At 39.5% G+C, this 20,743-nt stretch overlaps 4 protein-coding genes across 4 annotated transcripts; 2 read left to right on the top strand and 2 right to left on the bottom strand.

The window, feature by feature from the left end:
• The first annotated feature begins 1,758 nt into the window (after nucleotides 1-1,758).
• On the top strand, nucleotides 1,759-2,811 carry LOC106082800 (histone H1-beta, late embryonic-like). Its single transcript, XM_013245533.2, has 2 exons — nucleotides 1,759-1,941; nucleotides 2,001-2,811. The coding sequence occupies exons 1-2, from the start codon at nucleotides 1,848-1,850 to the stop codon at nucleotides 2,762-2,764; spliced, it is 858 nt and encodes a 285-aa protein (XP_013100987.2). The 5' UTR covers nucleotides 1,759-1,847; the 3' UTR covers nucleotides 2,765-2,811.
• A 2,746-nt stretch (nucleotides 2,812-5,557) lies between these two features.
• On the bottom strand, nucleotides 5,558-6,202 carry LOC106082799 (histone H1, early embryonic-like). The gene has a single exon (XM_013245532.2). The coding sequence runs from the start codon at nucleotides 6,200-6,202 to the stop codon at nucleotides 5,558-5,560; it is 645 nt and encodes a 214-aa protein (XP_013100986.2).
• A 1,567-nt stretch (nucleotides 6,203-7,769) lies between these two features.
• Nucleotides 7,770-13,636, top strand: LOC106082807 (F-box only protein 9). Its single transcript, XM_013245541.2, has 2 exons — nucleotides 7,770-9,143; nucleotides 12,814-13,636. Exons 1-2 carry the CDS (start codon nucleotides 8,371-8,373, stop codon nucleotides 13,517-13,519), a joined length of 1,479 nt encoding a protein of 492 aa, XP_013100995.2. The 5' UTR covers nucleotides 7,770-8,370; the 3' UTR covers nucleotides 13,520-13,636.
• A 4,073-nt stretch (nucleotides 13,637-17,709) lies between these two features.
• On the bottom strand, nucleotides 17,710-20,513 carry LOC106082789 (programmed cell death protein 2-like). Its single transcript, XM_013245522.2, has 3 exons — nucleotides 20,307-20,513; nucleotides 19,033-20,207; nucleotides 17,710-18,972 (listed from the first exon to the last, which is right to left on the bottom strand). Exons 1-3 carry the CDS (start codon nucleotides 20,412-20,414, stop codon nucleotides 18,717-18,719), a joined length of 1,539 nt encoding a protein of 512 aa, XP_013100976.2. The 5' UTR covers nucleotides 20,415-20,513; the 3' UTR covers nucleotides 17,710-18,716.
• Between the last annotated feature and the right edge of the window lie 230 nt (nucleotides 20,514-20,743).

Below are 20,743 nucleotides of genomic sequence, written 5' to 3'. Positions count from 1 at the left end.
CTTTATCAACATGATGCAAAGAAACTGCAACATTTTCAGCACGTTGCTACAGGGACTGGGGACAGGCGACATATGGTACATTTATGTCAAAGCTTTAATAATCTTTATTATAATAAAATTGTCTATGCTTTTACTATTATTGTATTGTTTAATTATTTGTATTTACAAGAATTTCAAGAGTTTTTATTTAACAATTCGGAGATAATTAGTCCAGAAAAACTGTTGCCACTGCTATTTGACTCTTAGGCCTAGTACTGACTTTGACTTTTCACACGAACAGCTGTCAAAACACTCTATAAAAAATCGTCACGAACAAATTCCGTACAGTGGTACTGAGTTCTATGAGCAAAATAGTAGCTAGATGTCGCTGCATCAAGATAAATGTCGCACAGTTTTATTTGCAAATGTAATTAAATGATCACGAAATGGGCCGATCAAATCTGCTTCAATACATGATACAATTAAGAGGCGGCGTCAATAGCACAACAACAAACACCTACCCCCAACGAAACTACCATGAGTGGCAAATGTCGTAAATTGAAATATCAAAATGGTTATTTATTTAGATTTTAGAAAAAAATCACAGCTGTGTTATCAAGCCTTTGACATTAATATTTACTGTAAAATCAAAACATATACAAGGCGGATTTAAAAAGGTGGTTTCACGCGAACAGCTGCTAACAGCCGGCCAGATTTTTGTTTGCATTCTCTTTGTTGTTATCTTCTTTCCCTGCAAACATTTTCTATCGTGCGAGTCACTAAATCTGCACTCAAGGAAGTTGAAAACAATCTCAGGCGATATGATTTTTTACGCTAAATAGTGTCTCGGTACGGGAGAAAACTGCCACTTGGCGATATATACCCATGAGTGACTAAATAGGGACTAAAAAAAGTTTAAAATTCGATTATCAACGTCATTAATAAAAATAAATTTTTATTTGCCTAATGTTTTTTTTTTAACTTTTAGAGTGAGGCTTATTTTTATTTATTTTCCAAATCAACATTAATTATCGAAGATTTTATTTGCAATGATTTTCCCTGACTGGGATTTGAACAGCCAACAAACATGATTCGTGGTTGTTGTACAAATGAGACCACCTTTAATTGTTTCGCCATGAAACATATAAAAAAATTGTACCCGGCTGTTCGCATGACTTCACCTTATAAGTGCATCCTGGCTGACCAGGATTCAATGAATAAAGTAAAGCCAAGGGATCAGCCTACGTACATTTTTTACTTGGCATTGAGGATATCAACTTGTTCTCCTTTATATTAATTCTTTGTTTACGTTTTCCCCTATTTGATGACATTTTTAATCGACAGATTTGACATTCTTAATGATGTTCATGGGGCCTATCCACTTTATGTTTTTTCAAGTGACCCAACCTTAGTGAATCCTGTGTTCTGACAAAGAAAAGAGTCTGTCGGATTTCGCAAATCGGAGCTGCAATGCGGATTTAAAAGGTGGTCCCACGCGAACAGCTGTTACAAGCCAATCAGTTTTGACGGTATTAAGATGTCAGATTTTTGTTTGCATTCTCTTTGTTGTTATCTTCTTTCTCGCACATTCTCTGCTCATATCAACTGATTTCATTGTGGGAACCTCCTGTGTATTAGACCTTGTGACGTTTAGCGACTAGATCACAACAAATATACCGTTATACTATGGGACGCATACATGCATATCTCAAAAATAGTAAACAAAAGCAAAATAAATAAAATAAAAATATTACTATTAGCAAAAATCGAGATCACCAATTATTGTGAATAAAAGAGAAGGAATATTTTGCGAGGTTGTTAACAGTTGTAATTTTTGTTGGATAGGAACGCATACCTTGGGTTTAAAAATGTCTGCACCCGTATCGAACCAAACCAAAAGAAAGTTACCCACTACTGTTCAAATGGTTAATGAAGCCCTGTTACAATCAGACCAACGCAAAGGTAAAATCTTTTATATCTATAAAATGAAATTGAAAATTTTCCAGTTTATAATTATACAGGAACAACTTTGCGCTCTATATACACATATATAGAGGAAAAGTATTCCCTAGACCTAAGTAAACGGAGAGTAAACTTTGCTAAGAAGCATCTTGTGGCCTTAATGGAATCAAAAGAACTTACAAACTTAACAGCAACAGGTCTACGGGGGCACTTTAAACTTACAAATAAGAAAAGTTTCGAAAGAAGCGTCAATGTTCGATCTAAACGAAAGAAAAAACAACTGCCGGCTGTGTCAGCTACAGCTTTACAAGATCCCTTGCCCCCTAGCCAAGTTTACGAATTGGAAGAACGAATTCCAGCTCCTGGCAAGAGAAAGAAACATTTAAATGTACTACCGCCGCCACAACTTCCAACACTTAGAAAAAGGCCACCTGCACCCATACCAACTCCAACACAAAATGAGGCTATTACATTAGAAGAATGTATTCCACCTCCCAGTAGTCAAGTATATGAATACACAGAAGAAGTGCCTGTTATTAGACGCAAACCAGGCAAATCAAAAAACCTGAATGTACTAAAAAATAGAATTTTACAACGAAATTTTCAAAGAGAATTAGATAGCCCAATGGTGCCCATTAGGGCATCAACGCCTATTGAAAGACTTCGTTTCCCACTTGCTCCTCGTAAATCAAAATCTGCAAGTCGGTCACCAACCGTAGCAGACGTTGAAATGACACCGCGTACTTCATTGTCAGATAAAAGAAAGCGGTTGCGACGTATTCAAAATACACCAGATTTGCTGCATGATCTGAGTTCAAGTTGAACTCGTTATTTTAGTTAAGAAAAAAATAAAATATTCCATCTATGGCATTTGACATTAATGCAATTACAATATTGTTTGTTATACTTTTTGTTGCTATATATATATAAATTATTGTCATGCTTTTTGTAAAAACATCGTATGTTAATTTAATTTTTCTTAAGTATTATCAAGAAATTTAACTTTCAGTAAAAAATTTACTTGCGATTGTTAAAATTTTACAAATGAGCATATGTGTATTTTTCATACCAAATTTCTGCCAAATCAGCAAAAATTGAAGCTTCTAGGCACCGTAGAAGACTATTAGGGAGGTCGATTTGTATGGGAGCTATATTCAGTTATAGACCGATTTGGAACAAACCACTCGTGGAAGTCAAAACGAAGGACCACTTTATATGGAAGCTATAATATTTGAACCAATATAGCCCATTTGCAATACCCAAATACCTACATCAATACAATCCCATGGCTGGCGGTTGTGCATATCGGATTGACCCGATGGAGTCTTTCATCGGCAAGGACTGCCATCTCAGTGAACAACTGCTACAAAACAGCAACCTACATGATTAAGAAGTATATGTGCATAATTTCAAGCGGATGTCTTCACTCGTTTCACCGCTATAGTGATTTCGACAGACGGGCGAAGGCGAGGAACATGGTAGGATCGACTTACAATGACAAGAATCCCCCTTAGTCCGATTGGTTTACATGAGGTATCGCATGAGTCGAAAAAAAAGGAATAGAAGACCAACGAGCTCTCATAGATGAGAGCTTTTTTCGGTCAAACACTTTCACAGTAGTATAACGGGAGGGATGAGTGCTTCGAGGGAATGCAGACACGAAAAGAAGTGTTCACCCATAATCATGTGCTCTCTACTTGCAATTGTGGGGCAATCGACTATGCAGAAGATCGTCATCCCCTGTGTTCCAATGGCCAGTCAATGCACGTATCACCAGACCCTTGTTAAATTATGTACTCTTTCGCGAAACACTCGGCCGCAGGGCCTTTGCAAATCTGCAACCCGCACCTTATTCGCTCGGTCATAGTGAAGTGTATATACCCTACACAAAAAGCTCGCAAGCGTTCTGTAACTTCGTAATACAAATGAGTGAAGTCCGTTTCAAGTTTAAGCTCAATAATAAGAGGCCTCCTTTTTTAGCCGAATCCGAATGGCGTGCCGCAGTGTGACTCCTCTTTGGAGACAAGTTTTACATGGCATATACCTCACAAATGTTGCCAACATTAGGAGGTGATGGTCTCGCTAGGATTCGAACCCAGGCGTTCAGCGTCATTGGCGGACATGCTAACCTCTGCGCTACGGTGGCCTCCGTTATTATTGTTGTTGTAGAAGACATATATTTGAATCTGGCGGTACGATCTTTCTCAACCTCCCATCGGTAAGTTAGCTCTGGCTAACATAAACGTTCTACGACATAACTGCTATCGCGACTTATCGGCGACGTCGAATGGAAAGACTCAGGGAGAGGCCGGATGGCACCAACACTTGCTTTTATATACTTAGTGCCTGAGATACTCGATATGACAAAGTGTGTTATTGGCGCCTTTAAATAAACAATGGTCTTGGCGTTTTCATTACGATCGGTCCTATGGAGTGTAATAAACTTGCTTACTGATGGAGCTTGAGGATACCTAACTCCACATACTAATGTGGCTACAACAACCGATTGCAGCGGCAACGTATGGCCATTGATCAAGTATCACAGGTGCTTAGTATGTAAGCAAGAGCCTGCGCCGCCCTGTCTCCTACTGAGACTCTCTATTCGATACCGTTGATTGTTACTGCTTATAATAACGGAACATTCCACTATCCATTTACTGCTTTTAATAACGGAATATTCCACTATCCGGAACCTGTGGATGGGCCCGGCAGCTCCCAGTTGAGCTTCTCATGATAACTACGAAAACCACAGAGATGGTGGCATGTTGATATGCATTCAGCTTTGAGAGGTTATGAATTCTTATGGTCAGTAAATAGAGAGAACTATAGAAAAGTGGTATGATCTGATTGTTGTTGCAGCAGTGTGTTAAACACCGAGGCGGCAGCCTTTGCAGATGAAGAACTCCATCGGGTCAATCTGGTGCGTACAACCGGATGCCATGGGATTGGGACGGAACTGGTTCTTATCATGGTCGCCCTATATATAGTTGAGTGTATATACAGGACTAGTCAAACCGAACTTTTCACCTGTTTCATTTTTGCGTTTGACCACAATATGTGTTTTTCTATTAATATCAAGTTATAGATTATTTGACATTTGAATTAGAAATTGTATTTAAAAAAAAAATTTGAAAATATATAAATTAACAAAGATCTGTAATAATCCAATGCAACAAATGAGACAATTCTTGTATAACAATTTAAAATCAATATAAGGGAAAAATACAGTATAAATTATTAACGACTATTAACAAATTAATATAATTTTTTTTTCACACAATAAACAAAAAAATTTACAAATAAATACCTGCAACATTTCTAAATTCACCACAAAAATATAACAAAATATTTTGAAAAATTAGAAATGCATGCAAACACTTTTTCTAACTAATTTATAAAGATATTCTTGATGTAAACTATTCGCCATGCCATAGTAAGCAAAAATATAACTCGATTATTATAATATTTATGTATATACATTTTATAGAGTACATTTAATTAACAAAATTAAAGAAAAAAACTTCACTGGATTCATTTGGAAAGACCTCGTTTGACCTCTTAACGTTGTACTATAATAGGTATTATCCATAGATTTTTGACCAAATTATGAAAATGCTTAACTCGAGAAACTATCAACAAGTCGTTTCTTTTTAAGTGGCAACGACAACCTTTTGGGAGTAGAATCATAGTTACTTCTTTTTCCTGCTGGTGTAGAAATACGTAGTGTCGATGCTTCCGATAGCGAAACCTGTATCGGAGTATCAAACACCGACGATCTACTTCGTTTAGGAGTGTATGTTTCCTCCTCTTTTGGAGATTTCTTTATAAACAGCTCAGAGTTTACTTTATTGCGTGCCTTACGTTTTGGAGGCGAATTATTTCCAGTTTCCTCTTCTTCCTTGAAGGCCTTACGTTTCACAGGCTGTTTTGTTGTTTCGAGTTTAGAACGGAATTTTTTTATATTGGAAATTTTAAAACTACCAACCAAACCTTTGCCAGAGACATTTATGATATCGTCGGACTCAATCAACTCATTTAAATGCTTCTTAATGAGGCTCTTTCGCCTTGCGGTTAAATTGATGACATATTTTCCTGCAATATAGGATGAAAGTTTTTGAAGGCTCGTTCCCTTGCTTGTGTGTAATTCTATTAAGCCGTCTTTAACCATTTCGACAGTTGTAGGTAATCTCTTGGCGTTAATCGAACTGGTCATTGCAGAATATTGCGATGAGTTTCGTTTCGTTGTCTTTAAATTTGCCATTATTTTAATTTGTCTAAAATTAAGACTCTAAATTGTTTACCTGCGACTGCACTTTGATTGTTGTTGCTGTTTAACGTGTGTCAAAATTGTAACGGAAAATAATAGACCCATTCAGGGATGGTGTGAAAGTGGAAATTAATAAATAAATGTAATACTACGTTTACATTGGCCCAAATAACTTTAAAAAAATTAAAAACTAAGTACTGACTTCATTCGCATTGAAAATAACCATTAAATTATTGCGAAATCCGATGGACTTTATTTTTCGTCAAAACACATACTAAAGACAAACAGGAAAACTCAATAAAGACAGCAGCATTGAAGCACATTTGAATCCCGTTTACACTGCTTATTAAATCGGGATTTGAGGCTCTCGTCAGCTGATTTTATAAAGGCAAAGAAGATGATCGAGCCATTAAATCCAGATTTCAAGAAGAAATTAAAGTTGGTCTCATTTGTACAAAAACTACAAATCATACGTGGCAATCCGCCATCTTGTCATCAAGCTGATCGGCGTTTTGCAGACACACACAAAGAAATACATGAGCAGAGAATATGCGAGAAAGAAGATAACAACAAAGAGAGTACAAACAAAAATCTGACATCTTAATACCATCAAACCTGGCCGGCTGTTAACAGCTGTTCGCGTGAGACCACCTTTTTAAATCCGCCTTGTGTGTGTGTGTGCATACGTGTGCGTAAATGAGCAGAAAGGAGGATAAAAAACAAAGAGAATGCAAATAAAAATCTGGCATCTTAATACCGTCAAACCTGGACGGCTGTTAACAGCTGTTCGCGCAAGACCTCCTTATTAAATCCATACGGAGTACCTGCTACGGCAGTCACGGGCAATCAGCGGTATCGAGTGGAGTGTCTCAGTGAGAGGCCGGGCGGCATCGGCTTTTGCACAAATACTGAATGCATATGATGCTCGATGTGATAAGGTGCGTTAAATAACCCTAAACCCTAAGGTACGCCCTAAAATAACCATTGGCAACCTTGTTCTCGCGGCGATCGGTCCTTTGGACTGGATCTGGCTTGTTCACACAGGAGCTTGACGGGGATCGCCACCACCATATGAACATGTGGCTACAACAACAACGTAATGGAAATAGTGAATAAAAACTGTTACATTTTTTTCCTCAGAAATGGAAAGGCAGTACAAGTTTGACATTTCCACAAGAAAATTGTTCATGGGGATCTTTTTGTTGTCAGGCAACTTCCATGATATAACGAAGAGGTACCATATAGCAAACAGCTGAGTAAATTTTGTCTCGCGATATCTCTCAACGAGTTTTGGTTGTGTGTGTGCATTGTAGGTAAGAACTATATCACAAAAAAAACGAAAAATGGCCTGAACTCGTAAATAACACAAAATCAGAGTTGCACTCGCTGATTTTGACACATAGTGCACTCAATCTTATGTTGGGCAACCTATTCTACCTGTAAATACATATATCTTATTACCTTCTATTTATCTGCCTCGCTAATAATCATTAAGTCTGCCGCCGTTAATAATTTCACAATCGGCTAGTATCTATGACTCAGACTGACTTGTCAACAAATACAGCTGATATAAATACGCAGAATTGCTAACGTGTGTGTCCTTTCAAAACAACCCACGGTAACAAGGTCATGGAAAACTATAAAGAAAAAAGGGCCGGTGCAAAATCTATGTAGAGAAAAAGTATATTGTGTCTAATAAATCTAAATCGCAATTCAACAAAATGCAATAAATTTATATCGAAATTTCGTATAATTAAAAAAAAACTTGTACCGAATGAAAAAGTGTTTTTAAAAATATAGTATATCTTCATAATATTATAAAACAACCAGACCAAAGTATAATCTCATTCCATTGCTTACATTTACAAAAAAATAAACTACAGAGCGAATAAATAAATAACTGTTTTTGGATGATGACCACGAGTTGTTGCGAGTATCAAAACTTTTTGCCTGTTTCCAAGAAAAATTCACGCAAAAACATTTTAACATCCAACCTCTTCGAGCATCAGTACGCTCCACCTTTTATTATATGCCGATATACCGACCGTGAACTAGACGGCTTGGAGTCAGTGTAAAAGACCTTTACTGCGTACAAGTGTGTAAAGAACGAAACTTTTAAAAGTAGGCCTAATCTAAGTACTTACCGCAAGCATTTTGCAATTATGTCCAGCTCACCATGTGGTGGTGGAGGTGCTGGAATCAATGATTCAGGCGGGGGCGGTGCCCATGGAGAAGATGACAATCTGGGATCATCTTTAGAAGCGTTCCAGTCCATGCCAAATGACTTCAATTCCGCATTGGACGATTTTCGCACCAACTGGCAAAAAGAGCTGCAACAAAAACAAGCCCCAGAAGATGAATTGCAACATGTTGCCGTTGCCGCCTCAAAAGAAGCTGAAGATGTTGAAAGTCCTCTGACCGCCACACACATTGGCGGAGACCAAGAGGCCTTAGCAAAAAGCTACTTCCACAAAGCCGTGGAGTTGGAAAAACGCGGTAAAGTCTACGATGCCATACCATTTTATCGCAAGGCTGTACAAATTGACCCAAATATCGAATTTACCTACTATGAACATCAAAAATCAACAAACACCTTGCAATCAAAGGAATTGCGCACAAATACTGCAAGCACACAAAAGGCTAATGAGATTCCCGATTTTTCCGAGGAGGATGTTATCGATGATTTATATGAGAAATTTCAAAATGATTTAGCCCGAAACTTTCAGGGAAAATTAATAATGAGCAGCCGTGATCCGGGTACTATCACCACGGAAATGCATATTTCAGAATTGCCGCCAGAGCTTTTGTTATACATAATGCGCTGGGTGGTTTCCAATCAATTAGATTTGCGTTCATTGGAACATTGTGCTGCTGTTTGCAAGGGCATGTATTTGATGGCACGAGATGAAGAAATTTGGCGTTTGGCTTGTGTCAAGTAAGTAAAAGTCCAAATTTTCTAGACTAAGGTTGTTGTTGTAGTAGCGACATTTTCATGTGAAGGTGCTAGGCTAAGGTGAAGAGGCAAAATTGTAGTTTTTGGACATAAATTCTCAACAAGGAAAGGTTTTAATGGGTTGTCGGCTTGAGCATGAAAGTGCTTATTGACATTTGTCTTAAATCTTTGGATGTCAAAGTGGGTGTGGAATGCATTAGCTGGAAGTCGATTCCACATACGAATGGTTCAGGCGAAATAAGAATTCTCTCTATAATGCATTGTGCGGTCCGCTGTCCTATCAATTACAAACGGGTGTGAGTTCCTGGAATGTCTAGTATCCCTGACATACAGTTGGATAAGAAGACGAATATCAGACGAACAGCGCCAAACAACCCACATTGCGACGATGATGAAGGGAGGTAATAGAGTTAGATACCCCACTGTCCCCAATCAACGCCATCGCTCTCCTCTGTACACGGTCCAGTGCTCCAGGGATGATTTTGAAGCTCCAGCCCATACATGTGAGTTGTTCTCCATTTTCGGCCTCATTTCGGTCTTTACATTGTTAAAAGTCTCTACACTGCCGAAGAATACTGCTCTTGTCTAGCAGTATGTCTCGTCCATCATAGGATGGGGATAATTTCGTCATTCCATTTGAAACACATCGAGATATTGATGTGAGCCCCAGCAGAGTCGATTTGGCCTTGTCCGCCCATCTGTCATTCTATCGAAAGCACGCTAAGTTTCGAAGGAATAAAGCTAGGCGCTTGAAATTTTGCATTAATACTTCCTATTAGCGTAGGTCGGTAGGGATTGTAAATGGGCTATACTGGATCTTAATTTCTTGAGCATCTAGAGTGCGCAATTCTTAGCCTATTTATCTGAAATTTTGCGTGAGTTGTTTTGTTATGATTTTCAATAACCTTGCCAAGTATAATCCAAATCGGTTTATAGCCTAATATAGCTCCCATATAAACCGATCTCGATTTTTGACTGTTGAGCCACTAGACGGAGCAATTCTTATCCCATTTGGCTGACATTTTTGCTTTGACTTCCAACAACTGTGCCAAGTATGGTTCAAACCGGTTTATAACCTTATATGGCTCCCATATAAATCGATCTCGGATCTTGACTTCTTGAGCCGCTAGAGCGCGCAATTCTTTTCCGATTTGTCTGAAATTTTGCACGAAGTGGTGTGTCATAGCTTTTAACAACTATGTCAAGTATGGTCCAAATAAGTTTATAACCCAATATAGCTCTGGTGATTATACTTTTTGAGCCTCTAAAGGACGCAATTCATATCCGATTTGGCTGAAATTTTGTACAACGACTTCTATGATCTTAAACATACGTGTTAAATAGGGTCTGAATTGTTCCATAACCAGATATAGCTCACATATAAACATATGTCCAGGTTTTACTTCTTATGTCACTATAGGAACCAATTCTTATTATATTCGCCGGAAATTTTGCGCTCTGACCTTTTGGTCTCCATCAGCTATATAGTGTGGCCCCAACCGGTTCATGTTGTTGTTGTTGTAACAGTTTGTTGTTTTCTATCTTCCTTCTGCGTCCACAGGGATCTGGGTCCGAGTCGAGTTGTTCTGGCTGGGCAGTTTAACAGGTGACGTGTCTCGTGCGGTCCCTGGTTACAATCGGGACATACATCTTGCACGTCGGCATCAATTCTTGCTCTGTGGGAGTTGAGGCGGCTGCATCTGCCGGAACGTAATTGAGCCAGAACTATTCTGGTTTGCCGGTGGAAGATCAATTTCTTCAGGTGCAATGGGAGGCGGTCGTTCTTCAAAGACTTCATTCACCCGGTAGCCGTTTACCGAATCTGCTACCTGCTTTGTATGCTGCTTTATCTAGAGGTTCTCTCTTATAGCGCTGAACCTCACGCTCTAGATCATGTAGATCTACCTTAAGGCTTCTGGGCGGTGAATGTCTATCCATAAGATGATGATTTGGATGGTCTCTGCGATAACAGCCCAAAAGGTACTGCTTAGACAGCATGTAGTTATGTCTTTGCACTGGTAGGATCATTGTCTCCTGATGCAGGTGGTCCACATGAGAATTGGGGAGACAGACCGTCGCAGTTCGGAGGGCGGCATTTTGACAGATCTGAATATTATTCCACTGCGTGTCACATAGCTGCACTGGCGCTGCATAACTTACCACAGACCGGCCAAATGCTTTGTACGTCGTCATCAAGGTTTCTTTGTTGTTGTAGCAGTGTGTTGTACACTGAGGCGGCAGCCCTTGCCGATGACGGACTTCATCGGGTCAATCCGGTACGTACAACCGGCTGCCTTTGGATTGCTTAGTTCTCTCTTCTTGTTCTTGTAGCAGTGTGTTGTACACCGAGATGGCAGCCCTTGCCGATGGAGGATTCCATCGGGTCAATCCGGTACGTACAACCGGCTGCCATGGGATTGTGGATTGCTTAGTCTGCACCCCAAGTGCTGCCAGCAAGTGACTTGAGGACCTTGTTTCTACTTTTGACTTTATCGCAAATTGCTGTGGCATGTGGGGAGAATGTGTAAGAGCTGTCAAATGTGACATCAAGTATTTTGGGACACTTGATGGTTGAAATCATTTCTCCATCGACCATTAAATTTGTAGTGAACAATGTGGCTGAAGATTTGGTGGCAGATATCTTCAGATTTCTTGCAGCGAAATATGAGGCAAATTCGTTCAACCTATCGCAGATGTCATCAATGGATGGGGGGCCTGATGCCATGACCGTACAATCGTCCGCATATGATACGATCTCTATGCCGCCTAGAGGGGGTGGAATGGAGGATAGTGTCGTAGATATCACGTGTTCAATCGGTTCATAACTTGATATAGCTCCAAAAGCGTAGCCATTCTTATCCATTATCTTTTGTTTGCCTATAAAAAGATATCGGGCAAAGAACTTGACAAATGAGATCCATGGTGGAGGGTATATAAGATTCGGCCCGGCCGAACTTAGCACGCTTTTACTTGTTTTGAATTATGTTAAAAAAAGCACTTCTTATGCATAGTGTGAAACGTTAGGGGCCTGATAATTTCCCATGAAATTAAATGAATGTAAGCTTTATGGGATTTTAAAAGAGCGACAAGCAAACACACAAACTTTTACATATTGTGTAGGAACATAAACAAGAGCATAAACCCATGCGCATAAAAATTATGTGCAAATGTGATAGGCCAACACTTGGTAGTCCTATGACACAGCAAACCACATCAATAGTAATTATTTCTGCATTTTATACCACGTCATACTTTATGCATAGGGGGTTCACAAAAGGGGGTTTGGCTTTCCCAAGACTTCAAATCTGTCCATTTATTACTAATGAAATATTAATTTTTTTGTATATTATTGGGTTGCCCAAAAAGTAATTGCGGATTTTTTAAAAGAAAGTAAATGCATTTTTAATAAAACTTAGAATGAACTTTAATCAAATATACTTTTTTTACACTTTTTTTCTAAAGCAAGCTAAAAGTAACAGCTGATAACTGACAGAAGAAAGAATGCAATTACAGAGTCACAAGCTGTGAAAAAATTTGTCAACGCCGACTATATGAAAAATCCGCAATTACTTTTTGAGCAACCCAATATGTTTAATATATTTTTTTTATAATCTCTGAATGAATAAAACATCTGTCTCTTTACTTTTCGCAGAGTTTGGGGACACAATGTTGGCAGCCTCACTCATTCTGATCATGATGAAGAGAAACCATCGCAATTGGATGATCAATGCCCCATAATACCGAAATATTCTAGCTGGAGACAAATGTTTATAGAGCGCGAACGGGTGCTATTCAATGGTTGTTACATCAGCAAAACTACCTACATTCGTATGGGAGAAAATAGTTTTCAGGATCAATACTATCGTCCTGTGCAACTGGTTGAGTATTATCGGTATTTGCGTTTCCTACCCGATGGTACAGTATTCATGATGACCAATGCCGATGAACCACAACAAGGTGTGACCAGATTGAAGAACTTGCAACAATTACGCCCTGATATCATTAAGGGTCATTATCGTTTATTCGGCAGCACCATCACCGTTGTCCTTGCAAAGCAACAGCAGCAATCAAAATTCATAAGAAATCCTGCAGGCGGTACATATAACCGACATCGTCGTGGCAGTTCCGTGTATGATGAGGCATCCTGCAACAGTACCAAGTACTGTATTGAATTCCGCATACTGCATACGTCGAAGCGTAAGTTTGCTCAATTGGCTTGGCTACACTATTCGATAGTGCAAGTTCGTAATAAGATCGAAACTACATCTGAGTTTGATATAACTCCTTCTAAATATCCACCCTTGAGATTTTCACCGGTGCGTAGTTATCACTTGGATTCTGATGCTCCTCTAATTTAAAGAGAAGGGATGTTTATATTTTTTGCTGGGTAGAAATTAAAACTTACAGCTTCGCAGAGCGATATCGCTTAGTCTACAATAAAACAAAAACAACAGCCAAAATGTTGGCTATAAAAATTTGCTTTTTTTTTCCTTGTATGCATATAACGATAAAACTTCTCCAATATTATTATCAATAAAATTACAAATGTTTAAAAAGGCAAAAATTTTTTAAAAATGTAATTTTGCATGTATACTCGTATACTGCACATACCATGGCAGCCGGTTGTACGTACAGGATTGGCCCGATGGAGTACAGCACACTGCTACAACAACAACCAGCTGCGAGGAACTGGAACTGTAACTGTGTGTGATGAATAGTCTCCTTTGCTGACGGTTTATGGGAACCCTAAATGGTGAGAATGGGTTGAAAATTTGCCTTTTGGGTTTATTATAGATTTTCCAGATTTTCCCTCGAACATCCCATTAAGGATGCCTTTTTTTGTAGCTTACCGCTAAGCTAAATCTACTCGTACAAAATTAAAAATGTTTAAAGGCTTTACACCATCATTAAAGTCATAACCACAATCCCGTGGCAGCTGGTTGTACGTACCGGATTGAACCGATGGAGTTCTTCATGGTCAACGATTGCCGCCCCAGTGAACAACACACTGCTACAACAACAATATAGCCACTATTGACATTTTTGTAATGCTCCTCTAGGATTTCCAGTGCAAGCATTCAGCGTCATATTAACCTATGCTGCAAAGTGGCCTTCACTCCTTCTCGGTGTTTATACCCACCACGATAGAATGGACATGGCGTCCAAATATTGAGCAATTTGGCAGACAGTTTGTGTAGGACCTAGTGAGAGATAATATAAAAAGGCCTAACCTGAGAAAGGCAAGGAAGCTCTCAGTCGAAGTCACGTCATTCTTATTAAAAGCAGAAAATGTTGCAGAAGTCACAAGTAAAGGCAAACCGTCAAAAGTTATATGCCTGGACCTGATTGACTAAAGGGCCGCCCCGTCAGCCATCCTAGACCTTTGGAGAAGTCCAGAATGATTCGAGCCCTAAAAGCCCGTAGAGAGCTCAGTGAAGAGAAGAGGTTTCCACCCATAATCCAACGCATTCTCGCCGACATCGCTCAGATGCTCAACCGTCACCAATTCCTCCTCATCGCCACAGACCCTGCAAAAATCCTAATCTTCTGAAGCTCATCGCCATGTCAGCGAACTGACATTGCTCATTCCAGTGGCCGGTCAGGACTTCCACCAACAACCCAAGGCCACGCTTTCACAGTTCGAGTACAATCGTCTTTCTTGTTCCGGAGAATCTCGGCCACAGGGCTTGGCATCTCTACAGCCAAAAGGCCAGCCTACGCCGTGTCAGAACATTCCTCATAATAGAAATCCACCACCCCAAACAGCCAACACAGAGGGAGTTCACCATCGGCTGATGGTCGATGGAGAAATGATTCCGACCATCAAGTGTCCCAAAATACTTGGCGTCACATCTGACAGCTCTTACACATTCTCCTCACATGCCACAGCAATCTGCGATATAGTCAAAAGTAGCAACAAGGTCCTCAAGTCACTTGCTGGCAGCACTTGGGGTGCAGACAATGAAACCTTGTTGACCACGTACAAAGCAATTGGCCGGTCTGTGGTAAGTTATGCAGCGCCAGTGTGGTCTCTTCAACTTTGTGACACGCAGTGGAATAATATTCAGATCTGTCAGAATGCCGCCCTTCGAACTACGACGGGCTGTCTTTTAAATTCTAATGTGGACCACCTCCATCAGGAGACAATGATCCTACCAGTGCGAAGACATAACTACATGCTGTCTAAGCAGTACCTTTTGGGCTGTTATGGCAGAGACTATCCAAATCATCATCTTGTGGATAGATATCCACCGCCCAGAAGCCTTAAGGTAGATCTACATGATCTAGAGCATGAGGTCCAGCGCTACAAGAGAGAACCTATAGATCAAGCAGGTCCAGACAACATTCATGCAGACACGGTAGCAGATGCTGTAAATGGCTACCAGGTGAATGTAGTCCTTGGAGAATGACATAGACTACTGTCATCGGCAAATGAGTAGACGGATTCGAAGTCTGACCCAATAGACCGTCAATGAAAAAAGGAAGGGGAATGGACAGAGCCTTGTGCCACACCTGCGGTCAATGTATACTCATCTGATGCGAACCCATCTACAACAACTCGTATAGTGCGATCTCTGAGAAAGCTCGATATAATTCGAACGAAGTTAGATTTATATCGAGAGGAAAGGACAGAGCCTTGCGCCACACCTGTGGTCAATATATACTCACATGATGAGAACCCATCTACAACAACTCGTATAATGCGATATCTGAGATAGCTCGATATAAAACGAACGAAGTTACTACCGACTCCAAAAGCGACAAACTTTGATAAAAGTGCACCGTGCCAGACCCTATCAAATGCCTTGGAGATATATATCCAGAGCCACGACCTACCGCTCACCATACTGGTGGATAGAGCGAATCCATCGTTCCGACAAAAATGCCATTAGGTCTCCCGTAGAGCAGTTTCTGTGGAACCCATACTGTCTGTCGCTAAAAAGGCCTTTGGACTCTAAGTATCTGACAAGATGATGGTTAACCATACTCTCCATAACCTTGGAGAGCACGGATCATATCGCAATTGACCGGTAATTCGCAGGGTTGTTCGCCCCACTTTTTTTGGGGATGGGCTGAACGTTCGCAACCTTCGAACGCGCCGGAAAAACTCCCGCACAGTAAGCTAGGTTGAAATGGTTGCGTAGTGGACGATCAAGCGTCGAAGAACACTTATTGGTTGCCCAAAAAGTAATTGCGGATTTTTCATATAGTCGGCGTTGACAAATTTTTTCAAGGGCTTGTGACTCTGTAATTGCATTCTTTCTTCTGTCAGTTATCAGCTGTTACTTTTAGCTTGCTTTAGAAAAAAAGTGCGCGAAATTTTGTTTACATTTGTTTGTTTGGCGTCAATTTTAATATGGAGCCCACAAAGGAGCATTTTCGTCATATTTTACTATATTATCTCCGTAAAGGAAAAAACGCGGAGCAGGTTGCTAAAAAGTTCCTTAAAATGAAGACAGTGTCAAAATTGGTTTCGCAAATTTCGATCTGGAGATTTTTCACTTAAAGATGAGCCACGTTCAGGTAGGCCAAATGAAGTTGATGATGACCAAATCAAAGCATTAATCGAATTGGATCGTCATGTAACTGAGCGTGAGATAGGAGAGAAGTTAAATATACCAAAATCAACCGTTCCTTATCACTTAAAAAGTCTTGGACTGGTGAAAAAGCTTGATATTTGGGTACCAAATTCATTTAACAAACCGAATCAACGCTTGTGCACCTTATGCACCTTAAACGCAATGAATTCGATCCGTTTTTAAAACGAATCATAACTGGAGATGAAAAATGGATTGTTTACAACAACGTTAGTCGAAAACGATCATGGTCCAAGCATGGTGAACCAGCTCAAACCACTTCAAAGGCTGATATCCACCAAAAGAAGGTTATGCTGTCTGTTTGGTGGGATTGGAAGGGTGTGATTATTTTTTGAGCTGTTTCCAAGGAACCAAACGATTAATTCGGATTTTTACTGTCAACAATTGGACAAATTGAATACAGCCATCAAGGAGAAGCGACCAGAATTGGTCAATCGTAAAGGTGTCATATTCCACCAGGACAACGCTAGACCGCACACATCTCTGGTCACTCGCCAAAAACTGAGTGAGCTTGGCTGGGAACTTTTGATGCATCCACCATATAGCCCTGACCTTGCACCATCAGACTACCATTTCTTTCGATATTTGCAGAACTCCTTAAAAGGTAAAACTTTCGGCAATGATGAGGCTATAAAATCGCACTTGTTTCAGTTTTTTGCAGATAAAGGCCAGAAGTTCTATGAGCGTGGAATACTAAGTTTGCCAGGAAGATGGCAAAAGGTTATCGAACAAAATGGCGATTATATATTTGATTAAAGTTCATTCTAAGTTTTATTAAAAATGCATTTACTTTCTTTTAAAAAATCCGCAATTACTTTTTAGGCAACCCATACAAAGGACAAAAGTTGATATACCGTCCGGGCCCGGAGATTTATTAACGTCAAGATTCGCCATTTTTGAAGGATGAAAAAAAAAAGAAAAACAATATTTGTTTTTATTTTTTTCTCATTTTTTTATTTATCATCATAATCGAGCGGGAATTTGTGTTCCCTTTTGTTTTTGTTGGTAAAACTAAAAATAATTTATTCCTGATTTGCAATCTATAATTTTACACTAAATATTTGTATTTCATTCATAGTGTTGGTTTATGTGTCAAGTTCGTTTGTTTTAAAACTACTTTAAAGCATAATAATAAAATAATATATATAAATAGATATAGTGGTTTTCCTTTAACATATTATTATAGTGTTGGAAATTTGAAAAGATCACATTATGTTCATTGAAAGAAGGACGACGACGGTCGGTTTTAGTTGAGAGCGTTAATAAGAAGGAGACAATTAAACTTACTGCCTAAGAGAGGGAGATTGTGTTGTTGTAGAAACAATGACAAAGTGTTTTTTTTTTTTTGTTTTCTTCATAAATTAGGTAAATGCTTAAACGAATAGTGAGCGAGTGCTGCTTTTAAATTCACAATGGGTAAACTGGATCTTTAAGTGGACTGGAATTGACCAAGCTATGATGCTAACCATTCATAATTTTAATCGTGTTTCATTCATTTTAAAACTCTTAAATTAAAATATATGTATATAATTTTTGTTGTTGTTAAAATCAATCTCTTATCAATATGTTTATGTTTCCATTTCAGTGAAGCCGTTTAGGTGTAATATGTTGCTTGTGTTTATATCGAGGGACAGAGTTTCTATGCTACATTCCTATATATGTTGTTTCAGATGTATCTTTTCAAGAACGATAACACAATCATACGTCATACACACAATCAATACATACATATATACTATGTAATAATTCTTGCAAATTGCTGCATCCTCTTAAACAATCCATGAGTGTTGTTTGAGAAAAGTGTGAGTATATTTGGAGTAGTAGTTTCGTTTAAAAGTTTACTTTGGTTAAATGGACATTCTTGTCATTTGGTTGTTTTCTTCCTGAATCAAAACCATAAACACACACAGTGACGGATGTGTAATGGATAAAAACACGCCTAAGCCCTCCCTCCTGTTTACTTTTCAGCCTGTACAATAACCTTTTCGTAGCGCATTTTATCGGGGGTATCCCAGCAGCTTTTTAGGCAGGTAAATATCAAAACGTTTCCAAATTCTAGGGGGGCGCTCTCATTACTCTGTTGCATTTTTAATTTTGGTATCAATGTGGACAGAATCTGTACTTCACAAATTGTATCCCCATTACAGTTGGGACATTTGGGGGTAGGTTCTTGCAATGGGGCTATTAGTAAAGGCAACGTGTCACGAGAATATCTACAATGGAAATTATGCATGAGAAACCTACAATCATACATGTGCGGGCAATATACATACCTCAAAATTTGTCCCGGATTCTGTTGTATGGTACCTAGGAAATAGTGAAACATTAAATCACCGTGCGCTGGTATAGCCTTTTCATAGCCCTCCTGGTCTTCTGGAGTACCAGCTCCAGCCACAGCGTTCCCACCCGAGCCAGAAGCACTATTTCCACTTACTGCGGCACTGCCTGGTGAGAGAGCTGTTTCATCCTGTTTCTTATACTCCTGATATAAATCGCGTATATGTTCTGATGACAATGAATCACTATAGGAATCATATTCCTTGTTGGAATCCTTGCATTCCAAATCGACAGCTATGAAAAACGATTTAATGGAGAGATCGGATAATTTTGCTAATGGGCCCAAGGCTGCTGGTGTAGGTGTATGCTTCATTAAGGCTATTAAATCACGTTCAGGCTTTTGGGGTGATTCGACGAGAACAACATCCGTTTCAGGTCCTTCAATTTCTGCACAAATCACCGCCGATGCCCCACTGCACGCGTAATTACCCTCATTTTCCGCGCAGGCTGCCGCTATGCCTCCCACTCCTCCCCCCGCAGCGGCACCAGCACAATTGGCATTGGGATCTTCAGCGATATTTTGTGGCGCTCTAACATCCATTTGATTAAAACTCAATATGAGGTCATTATCCATGGAATTACTTTCATCTTCCTCATCGTCTTCATTCGATAAGGGACGATCGTCGTCTTCATCCTCATCGTTTGTCTCCAAATGATTTCCAGATACAGGTAAATTGACATTCTTGGGATTAATCACATTGCCATTCTCCTCATTAGGCTCATTGCAGTCATCAGCGCCCGTGTCCATTTGCTCTATAGCCTCTTTGACGGCAACCTCATCTACTACTATACCCCAATCATCAGCTCCACTGCACCATGATAATTTGGCGGACGTCGCCTGTTTGGGGTCCTTCTTTTTCTTCTGCTTACCATTTTTCGGCGATGCCACAACTTTTATAATTTCACTATGATCGGGCGTCTCTAAATGTTGCGTTCGAACACACAACCAACTTTTGGAATTTTGCGAACAAATTGGATTCAAACATGCAAAAATAAACAACGAACGATGAAATTGTGACATATCTAGTGGTGCATATAGCTGCACCACTAAAGGACGTGCAGTGCCACACAAAGGACAGGATGGTATTTTGATTTCGCCATTGGGCCAGTCCTACCACAGAAAACATGTGAGGGAAAAATCAATTATTTAGTATATTTTCATCGCCACCCTTTTAAACACCCAACATTTCCATAGACCACACAAACTTACCGGAGTTCCTCCGACTTTATTAACCGTACTATTCAATAAAGACGCATGCTTGTCGTTTATTTCTTCATCCTCATAGCCCAGATACACCGTGCTCTTGTTTTTGGCCATAGTGGAAAGAGAAAATTGCAGATTTTCTGTTAATTTTTCGTATTTTATTCCTATGAAAAAGTCTAGAGGTGTATATGCAGTCTATTTGAATGTCGCTGTTGTCAGAACGGTGACAAAGAGCACTACATATGATGTGTGGCTGTCAACTCTTAAAATGTGGTTGTTTTACACGATGGTGCACCACGCGACTACAGATGTCATTGCAAGTAGAGTAGCAAGGCGGATTTAAAAAAGGTGGTCTCACGCGAGACTGATTTTTGTTTGCATTCTCTTTGTTGTTATCTTCTTTTTCACATATTCTCTGCTCAACTGTGCCAAGTACAGTCTAA

The sequence above is a fragment of the Stomoxys calcitrans genome, chromosome 2, assembly GCF_963082655.1.
Source record: "Stomoxys calcitrans chromosome 2, idStoCalc2.1, whole genome shotgun sequence".
NCBI lineage: Eukaryota > Metazoa > Arthropoda > Insecta > Diptera > Muscidae > Stomoxys > Stomoxys calcitrans.
Note: the sequence above shows the minus strand (reverse complement) of the source record. Positions and strands in the feature narration are given on the sequence as shown.